The sequence below is a fragment of the Electrona antarctica genome (genome assembly GCF_951216825.1).
Source record: "Electrona antarctica genome assembly, chromosome: 7".
In the NCBI taxonomy this organism is placed as follows: domain Eukaryota; kingdom Metazoa; phylum Chordata; class Actinopteri; order Myctophiformes; family Myctophidae; genus Electrona; species Electrona antarctica.
Window position 1 is genome coordinate 29592686 of NC_136812.1, and position 22982 is coordinate 29615667.

At 41.8% G+C, this 22982-nt stretch overlaps 1 protein-coding gene across 1 annotated transcript; it reads left to right on the forward strand.

Moving 5' to 3' along the window:
- The first annotated feature begins 9852 nt into the window (after positions 1-9852).
- Positions 9853-22089, forward strand: soat1 (sterol O-acyltransferase 1). Its single transcript, XM_079506318.1, has 16 exons — positions 9853-10088; positions 10597-10751; positions 13838-13896; positions 14895-15043; positions 15278-15337; positions 15445-15552; positions 16760-17045; positions 17845-17923; positions 18066-18150; positions 18335-18380; positions 18514-18640; positions 18755-18852; positions 18944-19042; positions 19204-19339; positions 19559-19704; positions 20960-22089. Exons 2-16 carry the CDS (start codon positions 10598-10600, stop codon positions 21029-21031), a joined length of 1704 nt encoding a protein of 567 aa, XP_079362444.1. The 5' UTR covers positions 9853-10088; position 10597; the 3' UTR covers positions 21032-22089.
- The last annotated feature ends 893 nt before the right edge of the window (positions 22090-22982 follow it).

A 22982-nucleotide genomic window follows, 5' to 3' on the forward strand; every position in this document is an offset into this window, starting at 1 on the left:
TTCCTTTCTTTCCCCTTTCCCACTGTTCCTGCCAGCCTGCTGTTATTTCCCTTTTAATGATCGATCTGCACTCGTATGCTCCTATTGCTACAATGATGTCTATTTCCCTACCTAGCGACTTTTTTGCTGCCCTATCTGCCATTTCATTCCCTTCCACCCCCACATGGGCTGGTACCCAGAGGAAACCTACTTCCCCTCCTACTTTCTCGATTTTGTAGAGGAGGACCAGCAGCTCCACCATCAGGTCTGACCGAGCTCCCAGCTTTCCTTCCCCCATGTTCATAAGAACAGAGGCAGAGTCCGAGCATATGACCACCTGTCTAGGCTTCACCTCCTCCACCCACTTCAATGCCCAGATTATTGCAATCAGCTCTGTTGTGAATACTGACATCCCCTCAGACAGCCTCCTATTTACAGTCACCTCCATCTTAGGGATTGTATATGCAAACCCTGCCTTCCCTGACTTAGGGTCTTTGGCCCCATCTGTGTAAATTTGAAGGTGATGTTCCCATGTGCTTTCCAGCCTTTCAGCTACCATGTCACTGTAGTACGTGCTGCCCTGTTCTTTTACTGCCTCGAGTAGGCTTAGGTCTATTACTGGCGTCGGTAATAACCACGTCGGTACCACTGGCCAGTGCACTATAGGGGCCAACCCCACCGCTCCCAACTCCAGCTTCTCCATCTCCTTATTCATTTGGAAGATGAAGCACTCTTGCTTACCTTTAGCCCCTCCCCACTCCCATGCGTCTTGCAGCACTACTTTAGCTGGGTTCTCCCCTAGGTGTCCCCGGAGTTTACTGATGTACTGCATAGCCAGCTTTGTCCTCCGCATTTCTAGTGGAGTCTCTCCCATCTCAATTTGTAAAGCTGGTATTGGGGTTGTGCGGCGGGCTCCACAACACACTCTCAAGGCCTTTGCCTGTACTACCTCTAACTTCTTCAGGTGACTCTTGGCTGCTGTTCCGTAGCACAGACATCCATAGTCTATCTTTGACCTGACCATTGCTCTATAAATCATTATTTGTGTTAGTTGGTCTGCTCCCCACGAGCTTCCCGAGATACACCTCATCACATTTATCACCTTTTCACATTTGCATACAATGCTGTCTATGTGCTTTTTCCAAGTTAGCCTTTCATCAAAGTGAACTCCTAGCAGTTTGAAATCCTTGACCCTCTCTATTTCCTGCCCATACATACACAGGCCATCTCCCTTGTTTCTCTTGTTCCCGAAGACAACATACTTTGTTTTTTCCACTGATATCTTAAACCCCCACCTATTTCCCCAGTCCGTTATTTTGTTTATAGCTCCCTGAATACTCTTTGTTATAAAATTAATATCTCTGCCTTTTTTCCAGACAGCTCCATCATCTGCGAACAGGGACAGACCAAATCCTGGCCCTATGTCCTGAAATATGTCATTGATCATTATATCGAATAGCACTGGACTGATTACACTCCCCTGCGGTGTTCCATTGTCAATGCTGGTCCCATCTGATAGGGCCTCACCCACTCTGACCTGTATTACCCTGTTCTTTAGGAAGTCCTGAATCCAATTTAGTAGGCGCCCTCGAATTCCTGCATCATAGAGTTTTATGGCTAGTCCCTCTTTCCACAACATGTCATAGGCTTTTTCAATGTCCAAAAACATTGCTACCAGTCCCTCCTTGTTAATCATGGCCTTCTTTATATCCGACTCCAGGGATATCACGGAGTCCATGGTGCCCCTACCTCTACGGAACCCACTCTGTACTGGGCTAAACCACCCCTGCTTCTCTAGTTTATATACTAGCCTGTCCGTCACCATTCTTTCCATTATTTTGCACAGTACTGCTGTCAGTGCTATAGGCCTGTATGATCCTGGCTTTGCAGCATCCTTCCCTGGCTTTACAATTGGAACTACCACTGCTTGCTTCCAGGCTGAAGGCAGGGTTCCCTCTTCCCATACCGTATTTATTAGGGCCAGAATCTCTTCCAACACTAGCTCCCCTACTCTCTTAAAAATCTCGTAGCTTAGACCGTCTTTTCCTGGTGCGGTTTTCCCCCCGTTCTTTATTGCTCTCCGCAGTTCTGATATAGAGAAGTGCAAATTGACCACATCAGTGTTGTCACTGTTCACTTGGAGTTTAGCTTTATGTTGGCTTAAAGTTTCATTCCTTTTTCTTATACCTTCCTCTCCAATATTCGTCCCACTATGCACAGCCTTAAACGTACTTTCACACATTCTTGCTTTTTCTACATTGCTTTTAGCCACCGCCCCCTCTTTTTCTAACACTGGCATCCTCCTTCTCTTTTTCACCCCTGACATTCGGTGAACCGCTGCCCAGATTTCCCCTACTGAGGTCTCGACTCCTAGGCCTTTGCAGTAATTCCTCCAACACTCCTTTTTTGCCGTCTTAATCACTCTTCTAGCTCTAGCTCTGAACTTTTTATACTCTATTGCATTGTTCTCTGTCGGGCTCCTTCTCAGTTCTCTATACGCTGAGTTCCTTTCTCGAATTGCTGCTGTGCATGCCTTGTTCCACCATGGGACACTTACTCTTTCTTTAGGGTTTCTCTTGACAGGTATGCACTCCCGCGCCTTGTGCAGTAGCATTGCGCACAGGCTATCATTCCACTCATCTATGGTTCCCTCCCCATTCACACTGTCTAAATCATTGTCACACTTTTCTGCAAATTCCTCCCACTCTGCCTTGCTGTAGTCAAAGAACCCCGGTCTTGCTCGTTCTTCAGCTACCAGTGTTTTCCCAAACCTCACCAGTATTGGGTAGTGGTCACTGCCTATTGTGTCATGCTGTCCTGTGTCCAGGAAGCCCCACTCCCCCACCCTTGCCAACTCACTGGATACTATCGTTAGATCTATACAGGACTCGGCCCCTGTTCTTACATCAAACCTAGTTGGCCTCCCATCATTTGCACACACCAATCCGTATCTGTCCATAACCTCCTCCACTGTGCTCCCATTGCTGTCTTTCATCCTACTGCCCCAGAGGGGGTTGTGTGAGTTAAAGTCCCCCACCCAGATCACCGGTACCCCTATCTGCTCCATAACCTCCTCAAGTTCACTTAGGATCAGTGTACAGCAAGGGTTATAAAAGTTCACAATATTTATCCACTTATCCTTTTCCCATACCCTCACCGCCACACACTCTAGAGCAGTCTTGATTTCCACCCTTTTGTACTGTATATTTTCCCTTACGAATGTTGCACACCCCCCTCCCGTTTGTTCTTTCCTATCCAGCCTTATGCTCTCATACCCAGGGATCACAAAATCTAGACATGGTCTGAGCCAGGTCTCCTGTACACAAATTATTTCTGGTTTGTTCGGGTGCTCTTTTATCACCCTTTTAAGTTCCTGCCCATTTGCTATCAAGCTTCTTGCATTCCATTGTAATATGTAAAACACCATCAACCTAACGATCATCATCCTCATTGTGGTCTTCAGTTCCCTCTTCTATCCGCTTACTCCTGTCAGCACCCCTCCTTTCTTTTGTTGCTGCTGCCCATTCCATTTCTTTCTGCCCCATGAAGGAGAATAGCTGCTCTGGGTCTACCTGCAGTGCCTCTCCAACAACCTTTTCTGCTGCATCTACCACCATTTTGATTGCATTTGCCCGCGTTAATGGTTCCTGTGATTTCCTGGCGGTGAGTGCACACAGAACTTCTGCCAGAACCGCCATGACTACACGTTTCTCGACTCCCTGCACACCCCGCTCCATCCCCACTGGCCCGGCAGGGGGCGCCCCTGCCCTCACTGTTTCGGCTGCTTCCACTGTTCCCCTCACTTTCCTTACTGCCTCCGCGTAGGACATTTCTCCTCCCGCTCTGACTCTCTCAACCTCCGTGGCGTTTACATGGTGTTCACATCCCCTATATGAAGTAATATGGTTACCCCCACAATTGCAGCATTTAGCCTCCGTTGCCTGACACTCTGCAAACTCATGGCTCCCTCCACACTTTCCACACCTCCTGTTCCCTCTACATGCCGCGGCTGCATGCCCAAAACGCTGGCATTTGTAGCAGCGCATTGGGGGCCGGATATATTCCTTCACTCGGAAACTCATATATCCAAGATATACTCTCGTTGGCATTATGGTCACTTCTTTTTTAAAGGTTAGCAGCACCGCCGTGCCCCCATTTTTAAACCTCCTCGCTTCCTCAACCACTGTTTCACTGTCACCTTCCCCAATTGTCTTTTCCACAATTGCTTTGTCTGTTATATCTTGGCTCACATATATCACTCCCTTGGTATTTTTCATACCGCCGCTGGGAATAAAGCATTCAATTGGTCTGCCGAGCAACTGTTTAACCTGCATTGCCTTTCGTCTCTGGCCTTCATTTCTGCAGAAGATAAGCACATTCCCGTTCATCATCACCTTCACGTTCAACACATCTCCCAGCTTATCTTTAATGTCCGCCGACAATTTAAGTGGATTTAGCCCTTTATCACTCCTATCCTTAAATTTCACCACAAACTTAATTTCAGCTACATCCGAAACCTTTGATTTTTTCCTAGCGTCGCTTTGATCTTGGCCACTCTCACCTCCACTCTCATTGTCTGACCGTACCCTTTTCTCTTGGCTCGCACTTTTAGTATTGCTCTTATCCCCTCCTTGTGGCAGCGGTGGCCGAACGGATAGCGGCGCGGTCTAGATACCGGAAGGTTCCCAGTTCGAACCAGCCGTCCGACACGTTAAAATTACCACCGCTGAAATGCCCTTGAACAAGGCATCAACCACTACGATGAAATGTGTTCTATGAGCAGGGCCTGGCTGGAAACAAGTTCTTGAGCTTAGCCCTGATACCCTGGGTAAATATAGATTTCATTTCATTTCATTTCATTTCCTTTCCTCCCGTTTCCAGCCATAATGGCTTTATCCTGCTACTACCCTAGCTGCTGGGTCTGTTCGGAACTGTTTCGGAATACCACCGGACCTATACAGGCCGTCGGTCGGTATTCCTCCACCTTCCTCCCACACCCAAGTCCCAAAGTCTTTAGTCGCTAAAGCCGGTCAGTGATGAAATCAAACAATGTTCAAACCGTTCTCCTACTCGCGGTTCCCTGTTGCTGTGGTAACCAAACGCCACGCTGACGGAAGCACCCGAATCCTCCAGGTCTCCTCCCTCCACCGTCTCACGTCCACGCACCAACACACCGGCTCTCACATGAGTGTCCATTTTATCAATGAGTAGATCAGGTGACGTGCCCAGCCCACCACCAATGATTCAACTGCCCTCTAGTGGCCTGGCGGTGCAACAACACCACCATATAAGTAGTAATAATCAAAAATAAATCAAAACACCCATATTGGCTCCTACAACTCGTATATATGATTTTTTTCGCATAGTATTGTCAATTATTGTTTGTCTTTAGATGTCTCAATGAATTGAATACACAGGACTCTAACGGAAACCTTTTAGCATTATTGTCTGTGCCACGTGCCTCTTTTTGCAAACTGTTAATAAAGTAATCAATCAGTCAATCAATCAATCAATAAATCAACCAAAAAAAATATTATATCTAAAAGACTGACTTATATATGGGTTCCACAATAACAGCCCCACTCAGTGTCCAGGAGATATGTGAGTGATGAGGCTCATGAATACCTCAGCAGGCCGCAAGGAACCAAGGATAGCCCTGGTACGACCTGCCATGAGCTGGGACTCATATACCCACACCTGAATGATGGTAAGCTATGTAATAACTTTACGACAATATCATTTGAATAGTCTGAATCATGTCATACATATTGAATCGCTTTAAGTAAATATGGTATGCCTGAAGAAGGTCATTAAATAAGTAAATACTCATGTACCGAGCAAATACACAGTGTGCGGGTGTATTCTATTGCTTTCATTGATGTCCACTGGCCTACGCAGTACGCACCTGTGCATATACGCCTGATTTCTAGGTGTGCGAAAGTTTTCTCCTATAGTAAAAATGGTAGAAAATATACAGTAATAATAGCCCTGGTCCCTAGTCCCTTTAAACTTTCATCACTTATGATTAGTTTGCATAGCTGTAATTCCATTATTAGTCAAATTAAACTTTTGTGAATGAAAATGAAAATATTCTGCCAAGTATGTGAGCAACCAACTGAGAAAACAGTTCATTGCTGCAGAGCTTTAGACTTGAGACTTGGATTTTATTCAGCCTTAAATTGTGTGACTTTAAAGCAACTGTGGTTCGTTGTCTTTCAGGGTATTTCTATATGGATCCTAACCAGGGTTGTCATTATGATGCCGTGCAAGTGTTCTGCAATTTCACAGCCGGAGGAACAACATGCATACCGCCTCTACAGTCACAGGTATACTCGCGTTTCACTGCTCAGAATGATATTGACTTGGGGCGCCCGCTGGTCTACTGGTCCAGGCGCATGCCACATATATGGCCTGACAGCGCCTTGCGTGTTCGAGTCCCTTTCATGACGACCTTTGCTGCATGTCTCTACCCTTCTCTCCCTCCCTCTTTCCTGTCCATCTTCACTATCAATAAAGGCAAAAAGCCAAAAACAATACATTGTTTTTGCTACATTATTTAGATAAATCTATGCTATTTGTCCACAGATGCCAAGTATGTTATTTAGGTAGTAGTGTATGTTAGAGTCTAGGCAGATCTTATTAGTCTGATTATCAAACTGAAGCCAGAGATCGTCCACCCAGTGAGCGGGTGGGGTCTATGGTCTGGAGCCAGGCTGTTTTATAAATGTTTACCTGACATGTATGCCTGTCTTGTACTGTACATCATTAGTTGGCTGGGAGGAGGAGTAGGACTAAGGCCCTATACGTCCTCTCTGGGGGGGTACTACCTGTGAGTGGGGAGTGTTGGCTTTATTATGGCAGGCAATTCCTGCTGTCAAAATATGACCCCCCCAGTCAAAAAACACTTTGTTTGAAATAGACACTCATGCTTTCCAAGGTGTGATTTGGGGTCCTAAGGATGAATACAAAATGAATATCAACATCTTAAAACTATTTAGACTAGAGCATAATGCAAAATATCTAAATTGTAATGTTGTGGTCAATGGAGCTTTCCTGTAGTGATATAACACCCATGTCTGCAGATTACAGGTAGATGGGAAAAAGAGGCAACGAAGCCTGTTCAGTGGTTCAGCCAACTACTTGGAGGAAACAAGGTAAAACTGACAAACTAATTGACAACTGACATGGATTAAATGTTTCTTCTTTGTGACTCAAATTCATATTTTTTATCTCTTGTAGTTTGGGTATGCTGGTCTCGACATTGTCCAGCTGAGATTTCTACGGTTACACAGCCACACATCTTTTCAGAGTGTGACAATCAGATGCCCAGCCAACCAATCCTCTAAAACCGTTGAAATTAACTCAACCAATAGAACGTTCCACTTCCTGGGAGACTCCAGTACAGAGATTGGTCCCTGCTTTACCTCCTTGACCAGGAATGGTTGTGAGGTAAGTCATTGAAGACTACCTTGAGTACTTAAGTATCTAAATGATTGCCATTTGAGCAACTGCAACTTACAACACTATTTTCAACATGATAGATTTGTTGTAGGACACATTTTCCATTGGCAGCTGTATAACTGAGCAGTGTTCTGCGTGTCTCTGAACTATCATTGAATATATAATAATAAATAGACCTATGTCAGTTTTCAGCTTCACCCATATGCTGATCAGGAATGCACATCAACAGTGTGATAGTGTTCCTTTAACTGTAAAAGATCATAGGAATTACATGATTCCTATTTGAAAAAAATCCTTAAATTTTTCCAGCAGTTACTTTAATACCAATCATTTTACTTTACTTGACTTTACTGTACAGTAAGAAATAAGTAAGTCCTCTTCACATGTCTGTATGGTTGTCTGTCTCTTTGATGATTGAGCAGGTGGAGGTAGTGCTGAAGGTTAGAGGGAGCTCAGAGCTCCATCGAGGTGATATGGAGCTCCTTCCTGTCAGAGACCTGGGGGTAGAGATGAGAGGGACATCTCTCCAAGAGCTTGAGATATCTGCTACTGTGGGACCTCTCTGCTTCTTGTAGCCTCTGTGCATGCGTGCGTGCGTGCATGTGTTGTGTGTGTGTTGTGCGTGCGTGCGTGCGTGAATGCGTGCGTGCGTCCGTGTGTTGTGTGTGCGTGCGTGCGTGCGTGCATGCGTGCATAAGGAAGTGCGGAATGTGTGTGTGTGTGTGTGTGTGTGTGTGTGTGTGTGTGCGTGTGCGCTTGCGTGTGTGTGTGAGAGCATAGTCATGCATGTGAGTGCAGTGCACACATATCTGTGTGACAAATGTGTGCATGTGACATGATGAAATGTTAAAATTAACTGACTAAATGTAAATAAGTGTTTTTCATCACAACCAAAATAGATAATTTAGCCTGTGTTTGAATTATTTGCATGAAATATTTTTGATAGGATTACATTGCTGGACTTGATATTATTTATTTTATTGTCAAACACCTTTGTAATGATTGTATAATGATTGTACATAGATCATGGGTTGTTATTATTATAATGTATATGCTGAAATGACCATGCAACTTGATTTTTATTTTATTTTATTTTTAAAACGACAGTCCTACTCATTCTGTCTCCTCACCTTTAATGGAATGATTTAAGGCACTATCATAATAAACAGATCAACATGTGAAACAAGCCATCTGCATCTCTCTCATCCCAGACGTTTGACGGGCTACAATGCAGATTTTGTTCTTTACCGTAATTTATGTTCAATGAAATTGAACATAAAGTGAAATTATTTTTTATAAGTGAATAGAAATGTGCCCAGCATTGCCCATGTTTGGAACAAAGCAATATGTTTGTGTAGTCTACATGTTCAGGAATGGTTAAACAATGAATACTTTTTTAATAAACTTTTTATAGATCCTTATGAATTATCACACGTGTATGTGAAGGAAGCAGTACATTTTCCGTTGTGGCTTGTGAAGAATTAAGCACTGCATGTCTCCCTTGTGTTTTTGTACAGTACATTTTTCTGAGTTACAGATGTACCAAATAATATAATGAAATTATTTACTTGAAGCCTCTGGACATCAAATGTTGGTGGGTTGGTGGTTTTGCTATCTGTAAAGAGCATTTACAGATTGTTATAATTTCCAATGTGGGAGCATCCATCATAGGGCTCAATGTAGTTTGAGCAGAATATTTGGGAAGTGTAATATAGCCTAACAATTATGAAACATGATGGTTAAGAGAATAAGGATCCTTTAGGGATGTTCCAGAAAGGTTGTTCATGGCATTCCACAGTGTTGGTATCGGTGTGTATATAGGCATGTTTGGACTGTTGGTGTGGGCATGACATGGGATTTTAGGTGGCTGGCTAGGCATGGGTGTTGAAGTGGGCTTGGATTGTATGTAAGTGTGGTATGGGTTTTGACCTACCAATACATTCCCTGGATCATAGCACACTGTTATGCCCAAGTGTTATGCCCAATGCCCTGGTGTGTGGGCATGCATAAAAGAGACATGCGCGCACGCACACACACACACACACACACACACACACACACACACACAAGCTTGTCTTTTAATGAAAAGAGGAACAGGCCAGCCAGCACTCAGTTTATTTGCCTCACCGTCACTGTTTGAAGCCTTCATCAGCATAATTTTCATTGAAGCCGTGCACCTGGAGTTTCTGCGTGCAACATACACCTTGCCATGACCTTCCCTTACTTATTTCTTACTTCGAGGACCTTCCCTGGATCATCATCATCATCTCACAGACACCGCAATGGAAATTTGAAAACAATCCAACCTGGGATCATGTGGGCATGCTGTTTTGTTTTTGGGGTGGGGGTGGGGGGGTATCATAACAAAAGAAGACTATGAAACGTGGGTGAAGAGGCAACGGTGACGTGACGTAGAACAGGAGGAGAGACATTTTGGCCAATCACCGCGAGCTGCTCATCACATCACTTCATTATTTACATAGTGGGAAGTAGGTGATCAGGATTCAGTAGCACTGCTGCCGATCTGATTTCATGACACTGGACAGCTGACTTCTTGACAACTTAACATTTATGTGTGTGCGTTTGGAGGTCGAGTAGTTGACTTTGACTAAACTGAGGGACCTGCCGCTGCACGGAGAATCAATCAAGTAAGCATTGAGGAGAGAGCGAAATATTCTTGTTTGAATGTCTGATGCCACTGCCTGTATCAACCTGTTTGCTAGCCGCCGGTCAGGGGCGACGGATTTTGTCGCGGCTACAAGTTAACGTTTTCTCATTTTGCCAAGCTGTCACACGTACTAATACTGACAGTCTGACACTGTTCATGATGAAACCAACATGTTTACTAGGAGTAGCTTGCTGGCTTAGCTAGTTGTTTAGCGTGCACTATGTCACACTTGTTGTCATTCTGGCTGTAGTGAGCTATCTTATTAGCTTTGTATCTCTGTCATGCTGTGACTGATTTCATTGCCAAGTGGGCTTCATTTGTACTACTATAGTACTGTGTTGATCAAACCATCCCTGGGACTCATGAGTTTTCTTGTTAGACAAACGTTCGTGTGAATGGTCAGGTGTAAAGCAATTAGAAGCGCACTGACTTAATTTTTATAATATCAAGTTTGACCAGTAGTTTGCAAGTTCAACTTTTTTTGACAGGATGGCGAGTGAGGATGACAATGGTTTGCGGTCCCGGAGTAGAGCTCTCCCCAGGATGCCAATCTTCTCTGATTTCAATTCCAACTCCATTGTTGAGGAGAGCAGTGAAGGAACTGACCAACCAGACTGTGGAGATGAACACAAAACCAGCAATGGTGAGGCTGACTGAATACTTCTAAATTTTTATTAAATATATATATATATAATGGTGGAATATATTATAATAATTGAACATGGTGGACCCTATTGGAAACAAGTGTAATGCTTAATTGGGTCGTCCACTCACAGTTAACAGCCTTTGTATTGAGTTTGTGCTTGAAATGTACTGTAATTCTGCAAACTGTTAATACATTTTTCAATCAATCAATCAATGGGAAGAATTTATTCTACAAAGGAAAATGTGTAATTTGAACTGTAATCACACTATACTCTAAAACTTTTTAATTTTTATTTATTTTAGAATTGAGACATTACAGCTCTTATCTAAGTCATTGGTCAATGAACTGATTATGAGGTCGTGGTGACACTGACAGACAGTATGTTGCAGAAGATCAAGGATTTTGGGCTGTACTTTGTACACCAATGTAAATCAGACATGAACATTTGAACAAAGTAACACATTTTCCATGTTTGATGCTTTGCATTTGCGTGAGCGATTGCAAAATCTAAGTGGACGTTCAATTCTTTTTTTTTTATAACTTTGTTTATTGGTTTTTTCACAGAAGCATTAATGAAATACTGGAGTTGAAAAATAATAAATGGTGGCCTTAACAGCTTCTCTTAATAAACCCCACAAGTATAACGTACAAGAATAAATAAGTGGACGTTCAATTCTATTGACATTCTTCTTTTGTCCCTGTGTTGACCTTAACAAATTTATGATTGGATATCTCTAAAAATGCTAAAAAGCTTTGACTCTTATCTTGTGAGATAGTGTTAAATAAACCATTGAATCAGCTGATGATAGTGAGAGAGATGGTTACAAAATATGATGGGGTTTAAAAGCAATTGTTATGGCTTTGGCAAAGGCCAAGTCAGTCAATGTAAAACAGGGTTTGTCTTTATGTCCCTTCAAAAGTAGACTAATCACTGCTCATGCTGAACCAACTGAACAGAGCATTGCAAAGTGAACCAGAAATGCCTTTCCACATTTGTTGTTAAATAAAGCTACTGTGTAAACTTTCCCCAAAATTAACCTTAGTTATAACAGCATTGCTATTATGAAGCGCTGTTGTACTTGGTGCTTAAAGCTACCCTCTTTAACTTTCCTGTTCTATCCTTGATTTAAACCCCCAGTCTCCCCCAAAAACCCCAGATTTTTTGTACCACTGGAGCTAATTGTTAGACTTTCTGTCTTCTTTTTCAGAATGTTTTTCTGCAAATAATGATACATTTTATTTATGCACTTTGCATGCATTTTTTTATCACAAAGGGCAGCAGTGTTTAAAAGTAAAAGGCACAAAAATAACGTCAGAAAACTGGAGAAAAAAAACATTCATTCGCCTTTTTATTTTATATTTTTTATGGAGGGACAGACAGTAGGCTGACAGGAAATGGGGAGAGAGATAGGGGGGGGGGGGGGGGCGACATGCAGTAAAGGCCGTTGAGATCGGGAGTCGAACCCGTGGCACACTGACAGACTGGATTACCAGCCAAGGTGCCTGGACCGCTGAGCCATGGCCCAGGCCTCTATGCTGCTTTCTGTCTCTGCCCCAGTGCCTCTCCTTGGTGTGGTGCTCACCTAGCCGCCGGTTGCTTATGGCCCCTACACAATGCAGAAGTTGTCGGCCAGTCATCAGATCGTTATGTATTTCACACTTCTTTTTTTTTTACTGTCATATCTTTGTGGCTTTCACACTAAACTATTGGTCGCAGACTAGGCATCACACACTGCAAGAGTTCACCAAGATGCGATCCAGACCCGATACATATAGGCTACATAATTTGTTTTTTATTCCAATTCATTTTGACATCTCGACACGTAAGTGCAGGATGCCATGATACAAGCGCGAGACCTGCTAGCTATTCAGAAATGCTCGGGAAGGCGTCGGCGAACACACGGCAAGCCAAAACTCGGCGATCAAAGCCCGATCTCAGATCGGGAGTTTTGTCGGCGAGTGCCAAAAATGCTCCCCGACAGCATAATCGGAGCAAATATCGTGCAGTGTGTACGAGTCATTAGTGACACTCCACAGTTGATTAAAAAACTAAAAGACGTAATTAAAAGTTATGTTTTGAGTCCATTTTTAAAAGCATGGTGGATTGTGGGGCTCTCAAGTGTTCGGGGAGGCCGTTGTCAATCACTTGATGATATCAAACAAAATGTAAGTCATGATGGCATTTAGTTGCCATTTTACATCATATAATTCAACCAAGGTAATTGCTTCCACAACCATACCTCATCACTCTGTTGACGCAAATCCTCTCACAAGGATTGCCCAAGTCTTTAGTCATGAGATTTGACAAGGAGTGGCTTATTTGCTCATTGCCTTCATAAAAAACCTCTGACCTAGTAAAAAGACATCCAGGAATGACATGGAATGGCCTGAGATGACCTTAAAGCAAATCAGTACTTACTTACTCACTTGGTCTGTGCAGACAACCAGTTGTCTGTTTCCCTTATTGATGATAAAATCTTGGGAAACCGTAGCCTGTGTGGAGGAGAACAACTCCTGTTGAGATTTGTTAACATGAGGTCCTTTTATAACTAGTTAAATATGACTCAAGCTGAGTCAATTCAGCTACCCTGAACTTTGCTGTTATTATGTGACACTTGCTATTGGCTAGCATTTACTATAACACAAGATGAACTCTCTCTCTCTCTCTCTCATTAGCAGGCAACAGTGCAGCACTATCTCTCTCTCTCTCTGTTTCTGGCACAACAGCGCCACTTTGGTACTCATTGGTACTGGTGCTCATAGTCACACACAAACACGGTTGAACACCTGGTGCTCATAGTCACACACAATCACGGTTAAACACGGACATTGCTGTTCCTTGGAGTGGTTGCACCACTCAAAAATCTCTGAGCAAGACACTTAACCCTCAACTGCTTCCGAACGCTGCCTCACTGCTCCTGATAATGGGTTAAATACAGAACACATACTGCAAAGGAGTTGATTAAGCAGAATCTCCTTGGAGTGATTTGGTGGCAGCAGGAAACTTTATATTTTGGTTAGTAATGTCATTTGTTGATATCACTGTTGGCTTACTGCAGGCTTTGCTTTCTATATCATTTCAGGAACAATAGAAGTTGAACGTGTAATCAGCAAGAAACTACAGCTTAAGAGAAAAGCAGAGGTCAGTCAATCAAATTATGGATTTGGAAAAGACGCCATCTTTATCTCGGAGAGAGCTCCACTAAACCACTTTTCTTCGCACCAGTGCTGTACATTAAATACGAAGAGATGTGAAATTGAGTAAGCCATTATCTATCATATGATGTGATGTGATGACCATCTTTCAAACAATCAGCCATTAAGCCATTAAGATACTCTAAGATTGATTGACATTGATCATGATATGATGTGGCTGGCTCAGCATAAGAATAAATGCAAAAAGCTCAGTCAGTATCTCACTGCTTGATTCCATTGCGGTCCTTATGAGATGTGTATGAAATCATGTAGTGAGATAAGTGTGCTTGTGTCTCACATGATGAAGTCTTGAGTGGATGTGTGGCTAAGAAAAAATACAATATACATACAATGTGCAAATAAAGAAGAGGATCCAAGGCACTCTGTTCCAGTGAAACTTTTATTGTAAGCTTTAAGGCATGGCAAAGATCATTACACAAAAGGGAGGACCAACGCGTTTCGGCAATCAGCCTTCGTCAGGGTCCCATATAATGTGCATTCAAATAAATACCTACTGTAGATCAGATCCAACATATACAATTTTTGATAAACTGAAAAACACAGGAGCTACAACCTTATAATAAACAATGGGTTAGTAAACTGCTAGAACCATCTTCTATTTCTGCTGAGACAGATCTTTAAGCAGGACTTAAAGAGCTAATAGACTTTAGGTGTATAGTAAGAGTAGGTAGACTATTTCTTAGCAATATAACAGATTAAGAAATATTAACAGTTCACCAGGTAAAATACATTTTAGGTACTTTTTTTTTAAGCCTCTGATTTGTCCTGCCTAATGATTCAAACGTACGTAGTGTAAAGGCGACCTGATCTTACAGATCTGTTTATATAAACTTAAAACGCAACTATAAACATTTTACATTACTACATGTACCGTAATTTCGTTTTTATATGAACCATTTATCTGTGCCTGTCTTATCTCTTCAGTACTTAAAAAGTGACCTGATACGTCAATTTGACTGCCATGTAAATGAGTTTATGGAAAGTCTGATTGAGGAGTCGGCCAGCCTAGAACCTGCTCCTGTGCCTGCTGTCTTCTCACCCCATCTGTCGGACAAAGAGAGGAGCAAACTCCGGTATTGCACATTTTCACCATCTTTCCTGTATGTTGGCTCGGACAGTGTTTCTTACAAAGTCACTGACTGTTTGAACATAAGCCTGAGTTATACTTTGTTGCGTACGGGTGCACTGAAAACAGCAGATTTGTGAGCTTGTATATCATGCACTCATTATTTCAAACATCTATACTGATTCATACAATCCTGTTCTTTGTTTGATAAAACTGCAACTTGCGGTTGTCTCCCTTTTAGGCATCTCCGTCCACCCCATGGCCCGGGCAAGCAGTTTGTCAACCGCAGGTCCCTCTTAGAGTGAGTTAAAGAAAATTGATATCTTATGTATGAAGCTTGTCTGTATATCCATGTAGTCATACTGTGTATGTGTTCCTACTTTCTCTGTATTCCCTGTTTGTCCATAGTGAGCTGTTTGAGGTGAACCATATCAGGACCATCTACCACATGTTCATCGCCCTCCTAATCCTGTTCATCCTCAGCACTCTGGTGGTTGACTTCATCGATGAAGGCAGGTAAGATACACAACCTGGATGGTACAGTGATACGTGTGAATTGGTGGGGTTTTGTCTGTTTCCTATGTGTACAACAATATAATATTTATATGTATGGAGCAACCACTTCACATATATAAAACTGATGAATTCATTATAAATGGTAGTTATTATAAAATACTATTTGTTAAGGGATAACTACTATAAATTTGTCAAACATATTGTTCTGCGGGGCACGGTGGCACATCTAGAAGGTCCTGGGTTCGATTCCCGCTCGGGACGCTGTGGGTGCTGGTGGCGTGTTGCCTCCTCCGTGTCATCAGTGCCCATACCCGAGGCGGGGTTGGCGACAGGGCCTTTCTGTGTGGAGTTTGCATGTTCTCCCCGTGTCCCCTAGGGTAGGTATAGGTACCCTCACAAAAAACATGCACTAATCCTGGTCTCTAAACTGCCTCCCCCTGGCCAGCCGGGGCACCTGATGGAGGGGAAAGGAACTGGTTGGAATAATGTGTTCCTTCCACGTGCTACGTCCAACCAGGGAAACTCTCCCCTGTCAGGTGTAAAGGAGCAACTTGGACACTCAGGCATGAAGGAAGCATGAGTTCAAGTCCGTTGCTCTCCCCATGTCCCTGACTCCCCCATGGGGACTAGGTTGGCGGAGGGTGTGTAGAGCCCAGGATCACATTAGATAATTGACACGGGGGTGAAAAATGGGTTACAAAATCGTGGGATACAAAAACAAAAACAAAAAAACAACATTGTTCTGCAAATAATCGGATATTGTGCACTCCTATTTGTTCTAGTTCTGCTTTTTTCTGTCTGATGTAAAGCCCAATATGTGTTTATTCAGTTTTGTTTGTTCTGATATTTAAGGAGTGCAGCATCATTGATACTTGGTTTTCTATATTTTTCTTTGTTTCCTTTTTTCTATGTGACAACTAATTTAAATATTAATAAGGTGGGCTTAATGAGCCCATACCTTTTCGGTCAATCTGTTAACCTTTATTCTGTAAAACTTTTGTGTTAAATCATGAGTGAGATAAATAAACTAACTAAATGAGCTTGCTGTCCTTCACAGTCATGGATTGTGATTATTAAATCATAACATTCTGATGGTGAGATGTTTTTCACCCCCTGTCTTGTTGAAAGAGAGTAAAAATCTCTCAAAGTAAAAATCTCTCAAAGTCTCATCTCTACGAGGTGTTTTGTCTTTGTCTCTCTGCTTCAGGCTAGTACTGGACTTTGACCTACTGGTCTATGCATTTGGACAGTTCCCCCTGGTGGTGTGTACATGGATCTGCATGTTCCTCTCTGTGCTTGTGGTTCCCTACACCCTCTTCCAGCTGTGGGCACAGAGTCAGTCAGAGTCTTGCAGCAACCCCAGGCTTTGGACCATGCTGTTGGGCTCACTGTTCTCAGTGTACCACGCTGTAGGCCTGGGTCTCCTGCCTATCTACGTGGTGGTCAGCCATGCCTTGCCACCTGCATCCTGCTTCGCCATTATACTGGAGCAGGTAAACTGGTGACTGACAAATTAATCCTGTCTCTGTTGCTACATATCGTGATCATATCTAAGTTATCAAAAATAGAAAATTGTGATAATCCTGATGGTTTAGTCTTCATGATTTTAAGAACAAAGATTTTATTTTTTCATCTTCTATTACTGTCTGTTGTACATTTATATGTTTGGGGAATGAATAAACAGGTGCTACTGAACAGCAGGGTTGTGTGTGGTTTGTTGTCATACACACACAAGCACTGGTGTGTAGCAAACATAAACAAGTTGAACTGTAGGACTTAATACTTCTAAATACTGTGGCTGAATTAACTTTTAGGAATCTAGCTTCGAGCTGCTTGTCTTTTTCTCTCGTCTTACCAGCGGGGTGTGCTGGGGTCTTGCGAGGGGTGGCACAGTCTCTCAGGCAGGGGGATGGGGGGGGGGACAGCGCAGTCTAACAATATTGGCAATGTGTAAATATTCTGTCTACTAAAACTATGATTATTGATTGATTATTTTTAGAAATAAGTTTTTATTTTGACCAATCTGTATGGTAGAGAATATTAATACAATAGTAATTGCAGTGGTTGTATTTAGTCTCTTTGCTCTTCTATTGAGACATTTCACCACTATTGTCAGGTGGTACTGCCTGGAGGTCTAAATTCAATTTCTCCCAGAGCAAGCAGGCATTCTCTATTAGTTCAGTGGCAAAACTTTCAGTGCGTGTGGTTTGAATATGGCATACTGTAGGACATGAACATTACAGAGTATAGCTTTAATTTATGTAATCTGTGTCTATTTTTACCTGAATCCAGGTGCGTCTGATTATGAAGGTCCACTCCTTTGTCAGAGAGAATGTACCCAGAGTCCTTTCCTGGGCAAAAGACAAAACCAGTATGTATGTGGCATGCCTGTTGCAATATACACTATTGGCTTAGTTGGCAATTTTACTGTTCTGTATTCAGTAGAAACTATTTCTGTGCTCCATTATTGTTGTGTTGCTTGATTGGTGAGTTGTCTTCTCTCCCATCTCCAGGTCCAGGTCCGGTTGTCCCTCAGTTTTCTCAGTATCTCTACTTCCTGTTTGCCCCCACTCTTATCTACAGAGACAAGTACCCCAGGTAAATCATTTGCTTTTTTTTATGTTATCATTGATATTTTTGGAGGCACTGATTCCTCACTGTCCTGATAGTAATCATGTCTATCATCAGATCATCTATAAAGTCATTTTGATTTATTGTAATATAAAACTGGTAAGGCCTCTTATATGTTGTATCTGTCTTTGTATCTCACTTGTTTTGGCAGGAATCCAGTAATCAGGTGGGGCTATGTCGCCACAAAGTTTTTACAGGTAACTATCTCAGTTGTGCAACTCTAAGCTAATGTGTTGCTCACTGTGGCATTATGTAAAACCAGGCTCTGGTTTCTGGAAATTGATAAGTCTCTCTCTCTCTCTCTCTCTCCACATCTCTCTGACACTCCAGGTGCTTGGTTGTCTTTTCTATGCATACTATGTGTTTGTGCGACTGTGCATACCACAGTTCCGCATCAGTCGGGGGCTGTTTGACCTGAGGGCCATGGTTCTTTGTGTCTTCAACTCAATCCTGCCAGGTAGGCTCATCCTATCTAATGGATAAACTGTATAGCTATTAAATGTTTGTTCAGTGTAATGTATTGTAATGATAAGGCTGACAAATGACTTTTGTCTTTTTGCCTCTCCTGTAGGAGCGTTGGTTCTCTTTCTGGCATTCTTTGCCTTCCTCCACTGTTGGCTCAATGCATTTGCAGAGATGCTTCGCTTTGCTGACCGCATGTTTTACAAGGTACTGTTCTCAAGAGAGATCCTGTAGAGTCACTCTCGTCATCTAAAACTAAATTGTCATTAAGTATTGCTTTGTTTTGCATTTTGCAAAGGATTGGTGGAACTCAACATCCTTCGCCAATTACTATCGCACTTGGAATGTAGTTGTCCATGACTGGCTGTATTACTATGTGTACCGGGACTTTTTGTGGGTGAGTGTTTGTTTTTGCCATTTACTGTATGCTAATTCAATGCAAAGATAATTAGAATGCAAAGATTATTATTCATGTAAAACTCAATTGGCAATATTCTGCTGCTGATACAAATAATCAATGTTAAAGACTTCCTCTCCCCTCCCTGTTTGTCATTCTAGATATCACAGAAGCGCTTCCGAGCAGGAGCCATGTTTTTTGTCTTTACAGTGTCTGCGGTGGTCCATGAATACATTCTGGCCATCTGCTTTGGCTTCTTTTACCCCGTCCTATTCTGTCTCTTTATGTGCTTCGGAAGTAAGAGGAATAACATCAACACCCATTACAAATGCATAAGACTTTGACACATAATTATTGTAGGTTTCCACTACTGTAGTGTACACTGTTCAGTGCTAATGCTGTAAAATGTGTTGCTATATTTCCTGTCTGTTTTCTGGGTCACACAAGTATGGCTCACGTATGCGACTCTGCCATTTTTATTCTTTGATCCCTCCACCCATTTCCTCTTCTCAACAGTGATGTTTAACTTCATCCTTCATGACAAGAGGAAAGGCCCCATCTGGAACATAATCATGTGGACAACTCTCTTCCTCGGTCAGGGGGTCATAATCTGTCTGTACTCTCAGGAGTGGTATGCCCAGCGACATTGCCCCCTGGAGGAGGTAAATTATCTAGTTAATCCAGACAAAAATAATGATCAATATCTTGTGGATCTCAGGAATTATATGGTTTTATAATTGCTGAGTTGTTTGTGTGTTTTGTTTCCCATGTGGCAACGTTATTCATTAGTCAATTATAGTCTGCTAGGTAAGTAATGTTAGCTAGTGGACTAGTCACCAATGACTAACGTACTGGTCACAATTCTGGATTGCTCACCTGCTGCAAACGGTTATTCTGCTTGTTTGGGAAAGCGCAGACTATGGCATACTTGGGGAAAATAAATAACGGACAATTCTGAGGAAGACCTGGGTTGAACATTCAAAAGTTGAGCCCAGAATAGACTTTCTGAAAACAAATGCCTCATAGGACTGACTGAGCCTTTATCTCATCCTGATAGATGTACATCTAATGTACATGTTAGGGTTGAGGGAGAAGGTTTAAAATGTAATTATTTGGAAAAAGTAAGTGTGGCTCTAAATGCGAGTGTATGTAAGTTTTTGTTTTTGACCCAGGGATACACCAGATTTCACTTTAGGGCCCCAAACTGAAAAAGAGACAATATATTACAAACTGATGGTTGATACTTGTAGCTTTTGCTACAAAATAAAGTTGAGCTGGTTATAGCCGTGTTCACACTGGCAGCTACAAAGGGGCGCAGCATATCTTTGATTTTTCTTTCATTGAATTCTTTATTTACATGCTTACTAGTACAGTCAAAGGATAACACAAAAATCCCCAGGGGCTTGTTTCCATTGTTGTCCTTTGTAAAATCAAGGAAAATAATTATTTCCAATCCTTTATATTTTTCTCGCTCGTCGGACGCATGTTTGATAACGTTAACGAGTATGTTACACAGACATGCTGTATTGTTTTGTATCTTTTGTTGACCCCATATACTGTAGACCAATGGAGGAGACATGGATAGTATTTGGGTAGTGGCTCCCAAATACTATCCATGTCTCCTCCCTCTTCAAAGTCTGATCCGACCGTACAACCTGCTGGCCCGGACAACTCTCCACACGTCCCAGACTCTTCTCTCTTCAAAACTATCCAAATGCAATCAGAACTGCAGACTCTCTTCCAATATTCTGCCATAGTCTGAAACCCACCTCTTAAGACTCCATGGGCAGTATTATGGATTAAGAGCATCTGCTAAATGCCTAAATTGTGCCTGGTATTTCTAACATTGTATCAACGCCTGTAATTAAGCTGGAATAGAGTTGTATTTACTAAAGTGTGATGATGTTTTTGTTTCAGCCCTCCCTCCTAGAGTTGTTAAAACCTCGGTCGTGGAGCTGTGACCATCGGAGTCCCGCAGACAGACTTTGACAGTTCGCATAGCGGATTGACAAAGACCAATCACTGATCAGAATGAATGTGACCAGGAAGTGGACAGAGAGGCAACAAGCCTTGATTATTTATACTGTAACTATGTACTGGAGGTCTTGTAAGAATCTGCCAAAACCGAACCCCCTCTGTTGGCAAATTCACAAAGATGCCTTATTTATTGTAATTTCTGCTAAGGACATTGAATACCACAATGAAACAAATTCAGCTACATTCCAATGTTATTTGTTGTGATCATGTCTGTGAAAACACACTGTGCAAATATGATGACATCACAGTTGAATGGAAAAATGTATCTAAATGCAGTAATTATTCATATGAACTAAAATAGCAATTGCATTGTCTGAAATGAAAAGGTCTGCTGTTGGTGATGGAGAAGAAACCTGCTAAACAACTACTGTTTGGTTTACTGTAGAATTAAGGATTTCACCAGACCTTGAATTGAACCTCAGTCGCTACCTGATTTATACTGTACTGCTGTGTATGTGTTGTGCAAAGAGAATAGACACTTGTTACCTTTTACATTTGTAATGGTACTGGGCTTTACTGAAACAGAAATTTAAGGTTTAATATTGGAATTGATTTAAAGGGTGGAGAGAAGACTGTGATGTTTCTAATGTCGTTCCCAGTGAACGATTAACTTTTCAGTCAGTTTAGTGTGTGTGTGTGTGTGTGTGGGTGTCAGCTGAATGTACTGTAGAATACAAGTGAAGTATTGCAATTAGGGTTGGGAGATATGGTGATATGATATTCAGAGATATCGTGATACAGTAAATGCATATTCTATGATTTACCTTAATTTATACTCTTGCAGAACGACTGTTTCATTAGCCAACAATACGTATTTTGGTCTAAATGTTCTGTTACTCTTTTAGTTTGTTACCTTGTAGGTGGTTGTACTGTTAAGTAACTTGAACAATTACCCTAAAAAACGCATGAAATAATATTGTGGATTAGTGATATCATGTATTGTGATAAAATATCGTGATTATGTTTTTCCATATCGCCCACCCCTAATTGCAATCTACATTTTTCATGTTTATTCAGATATAGTTTATTCTAGAACAATATTTCAGTATCAATGTATGTCCAGTGAGTGCAGATGTGTAGATATATTTTGGATTAGACCAGTATTGTATCTTTTCCAGCTCACTGCTTAAATACTATTGATGAAACCTGATCAGTGAAAGAATGTATAGTGTCACTAATTTAGACATTGGATACACAGCATAAATGTTTTGTAGTTTAAAGCACATTGGGGAGGATCTACAAGCCAATGGAAGGTGAAATTACCTACCTCACCAGTTGCATTTGTACAAGATTACAAATTCATTTCACAATCAGTATTACCAATTTCCAATGGGAGATTCAATAAATGTGTGATGTATTTATTCTAATAGAGAATGGAATACATAATAGGCAAGTGTTTTTTTACTTTCCGAATTGTGCATTTCATTCAGTATGAGAATTCTCTACTCATGTATAACCACAAGGTGGCACTGTATCACAAGTTTTTACTTTCCTTAGATCTCACTTGACCACATAGGTTTACTAAAGGCCGCTTAAAGCAATACTCAGGCGTCTTACTGGTACATTTTAGGATAATGTGAAGTGATCACTGATTTGTCATTGGATATTGTTGTTCAGTGTGCATGATCATACTATTAAGCCCATATACAGGTCAGTTCCATATATGATGTCATCAATATTGGCCAGCAACTCTACATCTCACAAAACAAAACAAAAACAAGATTATGATCATCAAAGCCTCACAATCGTCCTTACAGCCTAATAAATGTGATCATGATTATCACATTTAGAGCATGCTGCTGCTTTGGAATTAATTAAGGAAGTAGTGCAATCTTAAAACTCAAGTCCAACAATGTATATTCGGTAGTACGACCTCGACGGTGTCGTTTGCCCAAAGATGGGG

What these genes read in the sequence shown, in the direction of transcription:
- soat1 (XM_079506318.1), top strand. Translation starts at nt 10,598, where the DNA reads ATGGCGAGTGAGGATGACAATGGTTTGCGGTCCCGGAGTAGAGCTCTC. An exon ending in AAAGAGAGGAGCAAACTCCG is followed by an intron (nt 15,044 to 15,277) that starts GTATTGCACATT and finishes TCTCCCTTTTAG; the next exon opens with GCATCTCCGTCCACCCCATG. An exon ending in CTTCAACTCAATCCTGCCAG is followed by an intron (nt 18,641 to 18,754) that starts GTAGGCTCATCC and finishes CCTCTCCTGTAG; the next exon opens with GAGCGTTGGTTCTCTTTCTG.